This window comes from Myxine glutinosa, chromosome 3 (genome assembly GCF_964187855.1).
Source record: "Myxine glutinosa chromosome 3, kmMyxGlut1.1, whole genome shotgun sequence".
Lineage (NCBI taxonomy): Eukaryota > Metazoa > Chordata > Myxini > Myxiniformes > Myxinidae > Myxine > Myxine glutinosa.
Genome location: NC_136263.1, coordinates 29,875,331 through 29,891,784, shown reverse-complemented (window position 1 = coordinate 29,891,784; position 16,454 = coordinate 29,875,331). Strand labels below are relative to the sequence as shown.

Below are 16,454 nucleotides of genomic sequence, written 5' to 3'. Positions count from 1 at the left end.
CACCTCACAGCCACGAAATTAAAAACACGTCACAGCCACAAAATTAGAAACACCTCACAGCCACGAAATTAAAAACACGTCACAGCCACAAAATCAAAAACACCTCACAGCCACGAAATTAAAAAGACCTCACAGCCACGAAATTAAAAACACCTCACAGCCATGAAACATGTAATAAAAACACCGCACAGCCATGAAACACTAAATAAAAACACCTCACAGCCACGAAATTAAAACACCTCACAGCCACGAAATTAAAAACACCTCACAGCCACAAAATTAGAAACACCTCACAGCCACGAAATTAAAAACACCTCACAGTCACGAAATTAAAAACGCCTCACAGCGACGAAAATAAAAACACCTCACAGCCACAAAATTAAAAACACCTCACAGCCACAAAATGAAAAACACCTCACAACCACAAAATTAAAAAAAACCTCACAGCCACGAAATTAAAAACACCTCACAGCGACGAACATAAAAACACCTCACAGCCACGAAATTAAAAACACCTCACAGCCATGAAATTAAAAACACCTCACAGCCACGAAATTAAAAACACCTCACAGCCACGAAATTAAAAACACCTCACAGCCACGAAAATAAAAACACCTCACAGCCACGAAATTAAAAAGACCTCACAGCCACGAAATTAAAAACACCTCACAGCCATGAAACACGTAATAAAAACACCTCACAGCCATTAAACACGTAATAAAAACACCTCACAGCCACGAAATTAAAACACCTCACAGCCACGAAGTTAAAAACACCTCACAGCCATGAAACACGTAATAAAAACACCTCACAGCCATGAAACACGTCATAAAAACAACTCACAGCCACGAAATTAAAACACCTCACAGCCACAAAATTAAAAACACCTCACAGCCATGAAACACGTCATAAAAACACCTCACAGCCACGAAATTAAAGACACCTCACAGCCACAAAATTAAAAACACCCCACAGCCACGAAATTAAAAACACCTCACAGCCACAAAATTAGAAACACCTCACAGCCACGAAATTAAAAACACCTCACAGCCACGAAATTAAAAACACCTCACAGCCACGAAATTAAAAACACCTCACAGCCACAAAATTAAAAACACCTCACAGCCACAAAATTAAAAACACCTCACAGCCTCGAAATTAAAAACACCTCACAGCGATGAAAATAAAAACACCTCACAGCCACAAAATTAAAAACACCTCACAGCCACGAAATTAAAAACACCTCACAGCCATGAAACACTAAATAAAAACACCTCACAGCCACGAAATTAAAACACCTCACAGCCACGAAATTAAAAACACCTCATGGCCACGAAATTAAAAACACCTCACAGCCACGAAATTAAAAAGACCTCACAGCCACGAAATTAAAAACACCTCACAGCCACAAAATTAGAAACACCTCACAGCCACGAAATTAAAAACACCTCACAGCCATGAAACACGTAATAAAAACACATCACAGCCACGAAATTAAAAACACCTCACAGCCACGAAATTAAAAAGACCTCACAGCCACAAAATTAAAAACACCTCACAGCCACAAAATTAAAAACACATCACAGCCACGAAATTAAAAACACCTCACAGCCATGAAACACGTAATAAAAACACCTCACAGCCATGAAACACGTAATAAAAACACCTCACAGCCACCAAATTAAAAAGACCTCACAGCCATGAAATACGTAATAAAAACACCTCACAGCCACAAAATTAAAACACCTCACAGCCACGAAATTAAAAAGACCTCACAGCCATGAAATTAAAACACCTCACAGCCATGAAACACGTAATAAAAACACCTCACAGCCACCAAATTAAAAAGACCTCACAGCCATGAAATTAAAACACCTCACAGCCATGAAACACGTAATAAAAACACCTCACAGCCACCAAATTAAAAACACCTCACAGCCATGAAACACGTAATAAAAACACCTCACAGCGACGAAAATAAAAACACCTCACCACCACGAAATTAATAACACCTCACAGCCATGAAACACTAAATAAAAACACCTCACAGCCACGAAATTAAAACACCTCACAGCCACGAAATTAAAACACCTCACAGCCATGAAACACGTAATAAAAACACCTCACAGCCACCAAATTAAAAACACCTCACAGCCATGAAACACGTAATAAAAACACCTCACAGCGACGAAAATAAAAACACCTCACCACCACGAAATTAATAACACCTCACAGCCATGAAACACTAAATAAAAACACCTCACAGCCACGAAATTAAAACACCTCACAGCCACAAAATTTGAAACACCTCACAGCCACGAAATTAAAAAGACCTCACAGCCACGAAATTAAAAACACCTCACAGCCATGAAACACGTAATAAAAACACCTCACAGCCATGAAACACGTAATAAAAACACCTCACAGCCACGAAATTAAAACACCTCACAGCCACGAAATTAAAAACACCTCACAGCCATGAAACACGTAATAAAAACACCTCACAGCCATGAAACACGTCATAAAAACACCTCACAGCCACGAAATTAAAGACACCTCACAGCCACAAAATTAAAAACACCTCACAGCCACGAAATTAAAAACACCTCACAGCCACGAAATTAAAAACACCTCACAGCCACGAAATTAAAAACACCTCACAGCCACAAAATTAGAAACACCTCACAGCCACGAAATTAAAAAGACCTCACAGCCATGAAATTAAAACACCTCACAGCCACGAAATTAATAACACCTCACCACCACGAAATTAATAACACCTCACAGCCATGAAACACTGAATAAAAACACCTCACAGCCACGAAATTAAAACACCTCACAGCCACGAAATTAAAAACACCTCACGGCCACGAAATTAAAAACACCTCACAGCCATGAAATTAAAACACCTCACAGCCACGAAATTAAAAACACCTCACGGCCACGAAATTAAAAACACCTCACAGCCATGAAATTAAAAACACCTCACAGCCACGAAATTAAAAAGTTCTCACAGCCACGAAATTAAAAACACCTCACAGCCACGAAATTAAAAACACCTCACAGCCACAAAATTAGAAACACCTCACAGCCACGAAATTAAAAACACCTCACAGCCACAAAATTAGAAACACCTCACAGCCACGAAATTAAAAACACCTCACAGCCATGAAACACGTAATAAAAACACCTCACAGCCATTAAACACGTAATAAAAACACCTCACAGCCACGAAATTAAAACACCTCACAGCCACGAAGTTAAAAACACCTCACAGCCATGAAACACGTAATAAAAACACCTCACAGCCATGAAACACGTCATAAAAACAACTCACAGCCACGAAATTAAAACACCTCACAGCCACAAAATTAAAAACACCTCACAGCCATGAAACACGTCATAAAAACACCTCACAGCCACGAAATTAAAGACACCTCACAGCCACAAAATTAAAAACACCCCACAGCCACGAAATTAAAAACACCTCACAGCCACAAAATTAGAAACACCTCACAGCCACGAAATTAAAAACACCTCACAGCCACGAAATTAAAAACACCTCACAGCCACGAAATTAAAAACACCTCACAGCCACAAAATTAAAAACACCTCACAGCCACAAAATTAAAAACACCTCACAGCCTCGAAATTAAAAACACCTCACAGCGATGAAAATAAAAACACCTCACAGCCACAAAATTAAAAACACCTCACAGCCACGAAATTAAAAACACCTCACAGCCATGAAACACTAAATAAAAACACCTCACAGCCATGAAATTAAAACACCTCACAGCCACGAAATTAAAAACACCTCATGGCCACGAAATTAAAAACACCTCACAGCCACGAAATTAAAAAGACCTCACAGCCACGAAATTAAAAACACCTCACAGCCACAAAATTAGAAACACCTCACAGCCACGAAATTAAAAACACCTCACAGCCATGAAACACGTAATAAAAACACATCACAGCCACGAAATTAAAAACACCTCACAGCCACGAAATTAAAAAGACCTCACAGCCACAAAATTAAAAACACCTCACAGCCACAAAATTAAAAACACATCACAGCCACGAAATTAAAAACACCTCACAGCCATGAAACACGTAATAAAAACACCTCACAGCCATGAAACACGTAATAAAAACACCTCACAGCCACCAAATTAAAAAGACCTCACAGCCATGAAATACGTAATAAAAACACCTCACAGCCACGAAATTAAAACACCTCACAGCCACGAAATTAAAAAGACCTCACAGCCATGAAATTAAAACACCTCACAGCCATGAAACACGTAATAAAAACACCTCACAGCCACCAAATTAAAAAGACCTCACAGCCATGAAATTAAAACACCTCACAGCCATGAAACACGTAATAAAAACACCTCACAGCCACCAAATTAAAAACACCTCACAGCCATGAAACACGTAATAAAAACACCTCACAGCGACGAAAATAAAAACACCTCACCACCACGAAATTAATAACACCTCACAGCCATGAAACACTAAATAAAAACACCTCACAGCCACGAAATTAAAACACCTCACAGCCATGAAACACGTAATAAAAACACCTCACAGCCACCAAATTAAAAACACCTCACAGCCATGAAACACGTAATAAAAACACCTCACAGCGACGAAAATAAAAACACCTCACCACCACGAAATTAATAACACCTCACAGCCATGAAACACTAAATAAAAACACCTCACAGCCACGAAATTAAAACACCTCACAGCCACAAAATTTGAAACACCTCACAGCCACGAAAATAAAAACACCTCACAGCCACGAAATTAAAAAGACCTCACAGCCACGAAATTAAAAACACCTCACAGCCATGAAACACGTAATAAAAACACCTCACAGCCATGAAACACGTAATAAAAACACCTCACAGCCACGAAATTAAAACACCTCACAGCCACGAAATTAAAAACACCTCACAGCCATGAAACACGTAATAAAAACACCTCACAGCCATGAAACACGTCATAAAAACACCTCACAGCCACGAAATTAAAGACACCTCACAGCCACAAAATTAAAAACACCTCACAGCCACGAAATTAAAAACACCTCACAGCCACGAAATTAAAAACACCTCACAGCCACGAAATTAAAAACACCTCACAGCCACAAAATTAGAAACACCTCACAGCCACGAAATTAAAAAGACCTCACAGCCATGAAATTAAAACACCTCACAGCCACGAAATTAATAACACCTCACCACCACGAAATTAATAACACCTCACAGCCATGAAACACTGAATAAAAACACCTCACAGCCACGAAATTAAAACACCTCACAGCCACGAAATTAAAAACACCTCACGGCCACGAAATTAAAAACACCTCACAGCCATGAAATTAAAACACCTCACAGCCACGAAATTAAAAACACCTCACGGCCACGAAATTAAAAACACCTCACAGCCATGAAATTAAAAACACCTCACAGCCACGAAATTAAAAAGTTCTCACAGCCACGAAATTAAAAACACCTCACAGCCACGAAATTAAAAACACCTCACAGCCACGAAATTAAAAACACCTCACAGCCATGAAACACGTAATAAAAACACATCACAGCCACGAAATTAAAAACACCTCACAGCCACGAAATTAAAAACACCTCACAGCCACGAAATTAAAAACACCTCACAGCCATGAAACACGTAATAAAAACCCCTCACAGCCATGAAACACGTAATAAAAACACCTCACAGCCATGAAACACGTAATAAAAACACCTCACAGCCACGAAATTAAAACACCTCACAGCCACGAAATTAAAAACACCTCACAGCCATGAAACACGTAATAAAAACACCTCACAGCCACGAAATTAAAACACCTCACAGCCACGAAATTAAAAACACCTCACAGCCATGAAACACATAATAAAAACACCTCACAGCCACGAAATTAAAAAGACCTCACAGCCACATCATTAAAAACACCTCACAGCCATGAAACACGTAATAAAAACACCTCACAGCCACGAAATTAAAACACCTCACAGCCACAAAATTAGAAACACCTCACAGCCACGAAATTAAGAACACCTCACAGCCACGAAATTAAAAACACCTCACAGCCACGAAATTAAAAACACCTCACAGCCACGAAATTAAAAACACCTCACAGCCACGAAATTAAAAACACCTCACAGCCACGAAATTAAAAACACCTCACAGCCACGAAATTAAAAACACCTCACAGCCACGAAATTAAAAACACCTCACAGCCACAAAATTAGAAACACCTCACAGCCACGAAATTAAAAAGACCTCACAGCCACAAAATTAGAAACACCTCACAGCCACGAAATTAAAACACCTCACAGCCACGAAATTAATAACACCTCACCACCACGAAATTAATAACACCTCACAGCCATGAAACACTGAATAAAAACACCTCACAGCCACGAAATTAAAACACCTCACAGCCACGAAATTAAAAACACCTCACGGCCACGAAATTAAAAACACCTCACAGCCATGAAATTAAAACACCTCACAGCCACGAAATTAAAAACACCTCACGGCCACGAAATTAAAAACACCTCACAGCCACGAAATTAAAAAGATCTCACAGCCACGAAATTAAAAAGATCTCACAGCCACGAAATTAAAAACACCTCACAGCCACGAAATTAAAAACACCTCACGGCCACGAAATTAAAAACACCTCACGGCCACGAAATTAAAAACACCTCACAGCCACGAAATTAAAAAGATCTCACAGCCACGAAATTAAAAACACCTCACAGCCACGAAATTAAAAACACCTCACAGCCATGAAACACGTAATAAAAACACATCACAGCGACGAAATTAAAAACACCTCACGGCCACGAAATTAAAAACACCTCACAGCCACGAAATTAAAAAGTTCTCACAGCCACGAAATTAAAAACACCTCACAGCCACGAAATTAAAAACACCTCACAGCCACGAAATTAAAAACACCTCACAGCCATGAAACACGTAATAAAAACACCTCACAGCCACGAAATTAAAAACACCTCACAGCCATGAAACACGTAATAAAAACACCTCACAGCCACGAAATTAAAAACACCTCACAGCCACGAAATTAAAAACACCTCACAGCCACGAAATTAAAAACACCTCACAGCCACGAAATTAAAAACACCTCACAGCCATGAAACACGTAATAAAAACCCCTCACAGCCATGAAACACGTAATAAAAACACCTCACAGCCATGAAACACGTAATAAAAACACCTCACAGCCACGAAATTAAAACACCTCACAGCCACGAAATTAAAAACACCTCACAGCCACGAAATTAAAAACACCTCACAGCCACGAAATTAAAAACACCTCACAGCCACGAAATTAAAACACCTCACAGCCACGAAATTAAAAACACCTCACAGCCACGAAATTAAAAACACCTCACAGCCACGAAATTAAAAACACCTCACAGCCATGAAACACTAAATAAAAACACGTCACAGCCACGAAATTAAAAACACCTCACCACCACGAAATTAAAAACACCTCACAGGCACGAAACACGTAAATATAAACACCTCACAGCCACGAAACACGAAATTGAAAACACCTCACAGCCACGAAACACGTAATTATAACCACCACACAGCCACGAAACACGTAATTATGAACACCTCACAGCCACGGAACACGTAATTATAACCACCACACAGCCACGAAACACGTAATTATAAACACCTCACAGCCACAAAACACATAATTAAAAACACCTCACAGCCATAAAACACGCAATAAAAACACCTCACCACCACAAAATTAAAAACACCTCACCACCACAAAATTAAAAACACCTCACCACCACGAAATTGAAAAAACCTCACAGCCACGAAATTTAAAACACCTCACAGCCACGTAATTCAAAACATCTCACCACCACGTAATTCAAAACATCTCACCACCACGTAATTCAAAACATCTCACCACCAAGTAATTCAAAACACCTCATCACCAAACATATCAAACTTTTCAGTTTGTGAAGGATCTGTTGGAGCGGTCTCGATTTGGTGTACTGAAGGTACCAAAGGAAGAGTTGGAAGGTCACCTGCGTGCCACGTATGCAGACACAAGGAGGAACGAAGTGGTGGAGGACATCGAAGGATTGGTGAGACCGACAGAGCCAGGTGTCCCATTTGATTTGTCAGAGCCAAAGATGTCTGAGATTGAGGCAGTTTTGAGGAAGGCACGGGCTGCATCAGCTCCAGGACCAAGTGAAGTGCCATACAAGGTGTTTAAGAGTTGTGAAGGCATCAGGCAGTATCCGTGGAAGGCTCTGAAGGTGGTATGGTGGCAAGGAGTGGTGCCCAGTCAATGGACTAGGGCGGAAGGAGTTTATATTCCAAAGCAGGAGGAGGCTGTGACACTGGAGCAGTTTAGACCAATATCATTGCTCGATGTAGATGGGAAGATATTGATGAGTGTCTTTGCGGCATGGCTCTCAGGCTTCATCAGAGAGAATGGTTTTGTGGATGGTTCTGTGCAGAAGGCAAGAATACCAGGATCACCAGGATGCATTGAACACTCGGCAATGGTCTGGCAAGTATTACAGGAGGCAAAGAGGCAAAGGAAGGATGTTGCGGTGGTATGGCTGGATTTGGAGAATGCATATGGGTCAGTGCCGCATGCCTTGATCAGGTATGCCATGGATTTGTTTTGGGTGCCACGGAGATTTAGGGATTTTTTGATGGCATATTATGATCAGTTTTGGATGCGGTTTGCGACACAGTCCTATGTAACAGAGTGGCAGAAGTTGGAAGTGGGGATCCCGATGGGATGTACCATCTCCCCGATTTTGTTTGTGCTGGTTATGGAGTTGTCGATACGTGCAGTGAGTGGACATGGGAAAGAGGTTGAGCTAGCCCCTGGTCAGAGGTTGCCAGCAATATTTGCTTTCATGGATGAACTAACAGTTGTCCAACAGTCCGCTGATGCAGCAGTAGAGGTACTGGGACGACTGGAAAGGTTGATGCGGTGGGCAAGAATGGGATTTAAAGCAAGAAAGTCAAGGAGTGTGGTAGTGAAAGGAGGAGTGGTGGATAACATGCATAGGTTTGAGCTGGGAGGGGAGGTGTTTCCATCTTTGGTAGAGGCTCCTGTGAAGAGTTTGGGAAGATGGTATAAAGTGGAGTTAAATGATGTGGGAAGAGTGGAGGAGGTCAGAAACAAGCTTTTTTTTTTTGCTTTTTTTTTTGTATACTGAATCGAGGCTCGTGAAAGAGCTAATATTTATTTCACAAACAAATGAACCAGACAAACAAAATATATAAAAAGAGGGAGCGGAAGACAAGATGGGGAGAGAAGGGGAAGCACACAAACATAACATTTCAGAGCAGGGAGATGTGTGGGAGGGAGAGGGCTTGGGGGGAGGAGGCGTGGGAAGGGGGGGGGGGGGTGGGAGAAGTATAAAACACAAGGACACCAAGGACTTCCCAGACAGAAGTTGGTATTTCAAAAAAGTGGATTTGGGGTGAAATTAGCGGGGGTAGAAAAGATCAAGGTTTTGGATGGGGGAAGATAAGAGATGGTGGTGAACAGCAGTTTTAAAGACCTGGAGGGTGGAGTGGGATTGAAGAGAGTGAGGGAGTTTGTTCCAGAGGTGGGAGAAAGAGGAATGAAGGAGTGAAGGTGAGCAGAGAGTCTTGATTTTGGCAGTTTAACCATAAGAGGGTTGCAGGCAGATCTTGTGCGACTTGTAGGAATATTTGGGGGACAGAGCCCAGAGAGAGCTGTGGGGGGGGGGGGGGCAAGGCCAGAGAGGAGTCGCTAGAAGACGGAAAGACCACCAACCTGCCTGCGGTGAGTGAGTGAAAGGCCCTTGGAGTTAGCTTCATCGCGGGAGATTCCAATGATTCTGAACGCTTTGGTTTCAACAGCGTGAAGACGAGCTAGGTGTGAGGCAGGAGCACCAGCCCAGAGGGGAGAGCAGTATTCCATTGAGCTGTGGATGAAAGCCTTGTATGTGGTGAGGAGCTCAGGTGTGCCAAGGAAGGACTTCGCATGACGGAAGATGCCCAGTCGGCGACTGGCTTTGGAGGCCAGATTTGAAATGTGGTTTTCCCAGGAAAGATCATGGTAGATAGTGAGACCCAAAAGCTTGAGTGACAGAACTTCTTGGAGAGGATTATTCAGAAAGTGGATGGGAGGGTTGTCCAGTCGGTCTTTTCGGAGAGACATCGTAAGAGTGTGAGATTTGTCAGGATTGAAAGACATGTTTCACTTGTTTGCCCAGTCTGTGATTTTGTCCAGGTCTGCAGAGAGTGAGGAGGCTGCAGACTGCTGATCTGAGGGATGAGGAATGGAGCGACAGAGAGTAGAGTCAGCAGCAAAGAGAAAGAGAGGATTTTCAAGAGAGTCAGAGAGATCATTGATGAAGACCAGAAAAAGCACAGGGCCCAGAACACTGCCTTGGGGAACTCCAGCCTGAACAGGAAGAGGAGATGAGAGAAACCCATTCAGGGCCACACGTTGACTATGACTAGAGAGGAAGTCCGCCAGCCATGCATGGAGATTTCCATGGATACCAAAGGAGGAGGGTTTGGTGAGCAGAGCGGGGTGCCAGACCGTATCGAAGGCACGTGATATGTCAAGGGAGACAGCTCTAATTTCCTGTTTGGCATTGAGGACCTCCATCCATTGTTGAGAAAGCAGAAGCAGCATGTCCAGAGTAGAGTGACCAGGTCTGAAAGCAAATTGATGATCAGAGATCAAGCCATTGGAGAAGAGGAAAGATTTCATATCTGAAGCAATGATGGATTACATGACTTTGCTGATAATTGGGAGAAGGCTGATTGGTCTGTAGTTGCTAGGATCTGTTTTTGCACCTTTTTTGTGCAAAGCGGTGATGTTGGCTGATTTCCAAGCAGATGGCAGATGACCTTGAGCAAAAGAGAGGGTGAAGAGAACAGAGAGAGGGAGTGAAAGAGCGGGAGAACAGGCTTTAGGACCCGTGGGCTGATGCCGTCAGGTCCAGTTGCAGAATCAGAGTCGAGGGTTGACAGAAACTTTTCCACCTTGTCAGGAGGAAAGGACACAGAGTCCAGGAGCAGCTGGGTATGACTGGGTATGGTGGGTACAGAGAGGGATGGGTTTGGGACACAAGATTTAGAGGCAAACACAGAGTTGACGCATTCAGCTTTTTCACGTGCGGAGTCAGCCGTGTAGCCATTTGAGGTGAGGGAGGGGATGGAGGGGGAACAAACACCAGAAACATATTTGACCAGACGCCACCAGGATTTGGAAGAGGGAGACAGATAAGAGAGTTCGGTCTTGAGAACGGAGAGATATTGTTTCCTGGCTCTCCTGAGGGTGGATACACACTTGTTTCGGGCTTTGTGAAAGGAAATGAGATTTCCTTCCGTTGGATTTGCTTTCCAGGAGACGAAAGCAAGTTGTTTCTGGGCAACAGCCTCACCACAAGATTCCGTGTACCATGGATGGGAGGAAGGGTATGACAACTGAAGACGAGATGGGATAAATCTGTGCATGAGAGAGAGCAATTTACTTTGGAAAAATCTTCCTACTTTGGAAGAATTTGATGTCAGAGGCGGTAGAGATGGGAGACCAGTCCAGATGGCTGCTTGAAGACCGTGCCAGTTGGTCTGAGTGAAATGCCAGACTCGTCGATGCTCAGGAGGCTCTCTGAGAATGGTCAGAGATATGTCCACTTTAACAAGCACATGATCAGATGAGCCGATTGGAGCAGAAGAAGAGCAGCAGACATTTTCAGGGAAGTTAGTCATAACCAAGTCCAGAAGAGAAGATGCTCCGTTGACTGAGATCCAGGTCGGGAAATTGACAGATTGTGTCAGTCCCAGTGAGTCGCAGAAGTCCTTTTCTGATGAGCCATGGCTGGTGAGAGAGGTACCCACACCCAGCCAACTGGCATGGTGACAATTGAAATCACCACATATGAGGAAGAGAGAGTTGGGATGGGTAGATAGAGGTTGGTCCATATTATCAGACAGTGAGATGTAGATGGAGTCATCACTGTTTGGTGGACGGTACAACACACATATGAACAAAAGGTGGGAGCGAAGGGGCAGCCGTAGCCAAAGGTATTCCTGGGGGTGAGGTGGAGAGAGGGCAGTGCAGGGTGAGTGAGGAAGAGAGTTTTTTTAAATAAAGATAGCAACCCCACCTCCAGGACGAGGCTCAGGTCTATCATACCGGAGGAGGGAGTAACCTGGGAGAGATACCAAGGAATCAGAGACATCATGAAGGAGGAAAGTTTATGTTAAGCAGATCACGTCTGGTTTGTCAGAAGCAACCTGTATGGAGAGATCAGTCAAGTTTGAGCGAAGGCCCCGGATGTTTGAGGTCCATACCGTTAATGAAGAGGAAGGGGGAGCATCGGATACAGAACAGGGGGGGGGAGGGGTAGGGTAAGATGTGGAAGAGGAGGAGGAGGAAGAGGTAGGGAGAGCTGTTGAAGGTGTGTCAGAGATTTCAGAATAGCTTGGAGAAAGGGAAGAATGGGGTGGACAAAAGGTTTGATGGTGATTGGGTGAGGCACAGTGAGGTGTTATTTGAGGAGGGGGAAGAGCGAGGCAGAAGGTTGGGGGAGATGAAGGTGAAAGTTGGAAGGGGGAAGAAGCGGGGAGGACGCTTTGAGGAGGAGGGGTGAGAGGGGAGTCTAGGAGGGGAGGAGCGAGGGAGAGTCTCAGAGGGGAGGGGCATGGGGGGAGTTTAGGAGGGAAGGGGCAAGGGGGGAGATTTGAAAGGGATGGGTGATGGGGAAGATTTGGAGGGGAGGGGCAAGGGGGGAGATTTGAAAGAGATGGGTGATGGGGAAGATTTGGAGGGGAGGGGCAAGGGGATAGATTTGGAGGGGAGGGGTAATGGGGAAGTTTTGGAGGGGAGGGGTGATGGGGAAGTTTTGGAGGGAAGGGGTGATGGGGAAGATTTGGAGGAGAGGGGCAAGGGGGAAGATTTGAAAGGGATGGGTGATGGGGAAGATTTGGAGGGGAGGGGCAAGGGGGAATATTTGAAAGAGATGGGTGATGGGGAAGATTTGAAGGGGAGGGGCAAGGGGGTAGATTTGGTGGGGAGGGGTGATGGGGAAGTTTTGGAGGGAAGGGGTGATGGGGAAGATTTGGAGGAGAGGGGCAAGGGGGAAGATTTGAAAGGGATGGGTGATGGGGAAGATTTGGAGGGGAGGGGCAAGGGGGAATATTTGAAAGAGATGGGTGATGGGGAAGATTTGGAGGGGAGGGGCAAGGGGGTAGATTTGGTGGGGAGGGGTGATGGGGAAGTTTTGGAGGGGAGGGGTGATGGGGAGGTTTTGGAGGGAAGGGGTGATGGGGAAGATTTTGAGAGGTTTGAAGAGGATTGATGGATGTGGTTTGCCAGGTAAGTTGAAGGTATGGTGTTTGAAGTTTGGGTTCATGCCACGAGTATTGTGGCCATTGATGAAGTATGATATTGTAATTGGGCATGTGGAGAGGATGAAGGTTGTGGTGAGTGGGTTTGTGAGGAGGTGGTTGGGAGTGCCACGCTGTTTGACGAACATTGCCTTTTATGGTCAGGGTGGAAAACTCCAGTTTCCCTTGACATCATTAACTGAGGAGTTTAAGGTGGTGAGGGTGCGGGAGTTCATGATGTTGCGTGATTCAAGTGATGCAGTGGTAAAGAATGCTCTCCCAGAGAAGAAGGGAAGTCGGAAGTGGAATGCAAGAGCAGAGGTGGACGAGATGGAGGAGCGGTTGCAACAGGAGGAGGTCATGGGGATGGTACAGCATGGGAAGCATGGCTTGGGGTGGATGGAGCATGAGCGATGGGGAAAGGCATGTGTGAAAGAGAGGTGGAAGATGGTTGAGAGGGAGGTGAGAAGAAAGGAAGAGGAGGGGAGATATGTGAAAGCAGTCGGTCAGGCACAGCAAGGTGCTTGGACTAAGTGGGAAGGTGTGCAGGTGAGGATATTGAAGTGGCAAGAGATTTGGAGGATGGAGCCAATATTGTTGAATTTCCTGTTGCGGGCAACGTATGATGTGCTTCCGTCATCAGTAAACTTAAGATTGTGGAGGTTGTTGCAGGAGGAGAGATGTTATTTGTGTGGAGGTGTGGGAACGGTGCAGCATGCACTGAGTGCATGCTCAGTCGCATTGGAAGCAGGAAGATACAGGTGGCGACATGATCAGGTGCTGGCGGTGGTGGTGCAGATGGTGCAACAAGAGGTGCTGAGATCGAGAGAGAGAAGTGTGGAGAAGGAGACTGATGGGGGAGAGGTGTGGTTTGTCAAAGAGGGCCAAGTGGTAAGAGGTGGAAAGCAAGAGGGCTGTCAGATGCTTGTGATTGGCAGGTGGTGGCAGACCTAAAGCCACAATTGGTATTCGCAGAGGAGATCTGTGTGACAAGGTTGCGGCCTGACATTGTCATTTGGTCAAGTGCAACAAGACAGGTCATCTTAGGGGAGTTGTCGGTACCTTGGGAAGAGAACATGGAGGAGGTGCACGAGAGGAAGAGAGGAAAGTACAGTGAGCTGGAGGCAGAGTGCCGGGAGAAGGCTTGGTGAGTTTCGTGTCAGCCATTTGAGGTAGGGTGTAGAGGGTATATTGGCAATTCCTTTTCTGCATTTCTTGCTAGGCTGGGAGTGTGTGGGACAGAAAGAAGGAGGATGTGTGACAAGGTGGCCCAGGTTGCCTTGAAAGGCTCATTTTGGATATGGAGGAAGTTTATGGAGGCACGTCGAACGGTGTAGGTTGGTTGTGTTTTGTTTTTTTGTTTTTTCCTTGTTTTTTTTTGTTGCCATTATTATTTCTTATTTTGTGTATATGAGTGAGTGGGTGAGGGTGTGTTTTGGCATGAATTAATTTTTGCATGAGTGTGTGTTTTAGTGTGTTGAGTGGTGTATGATGCAAGGGTAGGTAGTTGGTTGGTTGGTGTTGTGTGTGTGTCTGTGTGTATGGGTGTGTATGTGTGTGTATGAATGATCTGGTGTGTTTTGTTGGTGAGTGGTGAAGGGTATAAAGGTGGGTGTTTGAGTGTTCCACCGTGTTTGTTTGGTGCTGTGGATTTTGGATGTGGAGGTGTTGTTGTTGTTGTTCGCACTGGCTGGGGGTGGGGGTATGGTGCAATTGCTGCATGTGGATGTGTATGTGCCCCTGCTGGCCCACCTTAGCTGACTGTATCGAGGTTGAAGGGCCGAAACGGGATGATGCTGAGGACCTCGACTGAGGACCCGGTCAGTGCGGCACACTTGTGACCAGGTGTGTTTTGAACTTATATATTTATATATATATAAATATGTATATTTATATATATATATATATAAATATAAATATACCAGTAGAAGCTGAGAAACGTATTTTCAGTCCCCATGTGAAAGCTGCATGGAGAGAAACGATCCCTTATATAAAGGGAGGGGCGCTTTTCGCCTCCCTTTGACGAAAGTGAAAAGTAGGGCAAAGTTGATCCGGCATTGTATCTTCTCGTGAGATATGTTTGTATAAACTATTTTACTCTTTTTAAACAACATGATAAAGGTGAGGTTTTGGCCAAAAGTGTAAAGATTATGAGCAAGGTTTTTTCCCAGATGACTGTGCATGTTATTATTCTGAAATCATTCAGAGCTCTTAGACCAAGAAACACATTGCTGTTGACTTTGTCTGTCTTTTCGACATTGAATACACGTTACGTAAGAGACATATGCGTTCAAATCACTTTCCATCAGATTTGGTGAGTTTCTGAGCCGTTAGAAAGAACCGGATCAACTTTCATCATGACAACACAAACTTTCATGGTTCAGGGATCCAAAAATGTGATGGAACCAACTACTTCATTTGTAAGAACCTCACAAACATGTTTACCTGCTGTAGAAATGAGAGATTGCTTCCATTCAAATGTATAATTTGGGGTTGAGGGCTCTGTTGGTTGCATCTCCATTCACAGAGACGTATAATGATTTATAAACTGTACTACTGTAAACGAAGAACCAAAGACACCCCCCCCTCCCCCCCACCACCACCCCACCCTCCCATATCCTCAATCTCAAGATAATTTTAGAGAACCATTTTGTAACTGACGCACATAACTTTGACTCGGTTAATAATTTTGAAGCCTGCTTCATTCACTCTCAGTTTCTAAGTATCCCTTGAAATATCCTTCAGGATGAATGAGCGTGTATTGTCAAATTGCCACAAAATAAGCATTCATTGAATCCACAGTTTTTTGATCCAATCATTTTGAGTGGAATGATTAATTCAGTCATTTCGAGTCAAAATCCCTGCCTCAAAAATAGGAAATCAGACAAAGTTACTCAATACCAACATCCATAATAACTTGGAAGAAAATCACGTTTTCATTGATTTATGTTTGGCCCTCTAAATTTGAATCATCATTCAAACAGCAATGCCAAGATTAGTATGAATCGGTCCACGTGCACTGA

At 43.9% G+C, this 16,454-nt stretch overlaps 1 protein-coding gene across 1 annotated transcript in view; it reads right to left on the bottom strand.

Moving 5' to 3' along the window:
- The window catches only part of LOC137423956 (uncharacterized), a 138,402-nt gene extending 122,594 nt beyond the window's left edge, over positions 1-15,808 (bottom strand). Inside the window, exons 1-2 of the mRNA XM_078773557.1 lie at positions 15,773-15,808; positions 15,530-15,623 (exon numbers count right to left, since the gene is read on the bottom strand). Coding sequence (XP_078629683.1) covers positions 15,530-15,623; positions 15,773-15,808 — 130 coding nt within the window. The remainder of the gene's footprint in view (positions 1-15,529; positions 15,624-15,772) is intronic.
- Between the last annotated feature and the right edge of the window lie 646 nt (positions 15,809-16,454).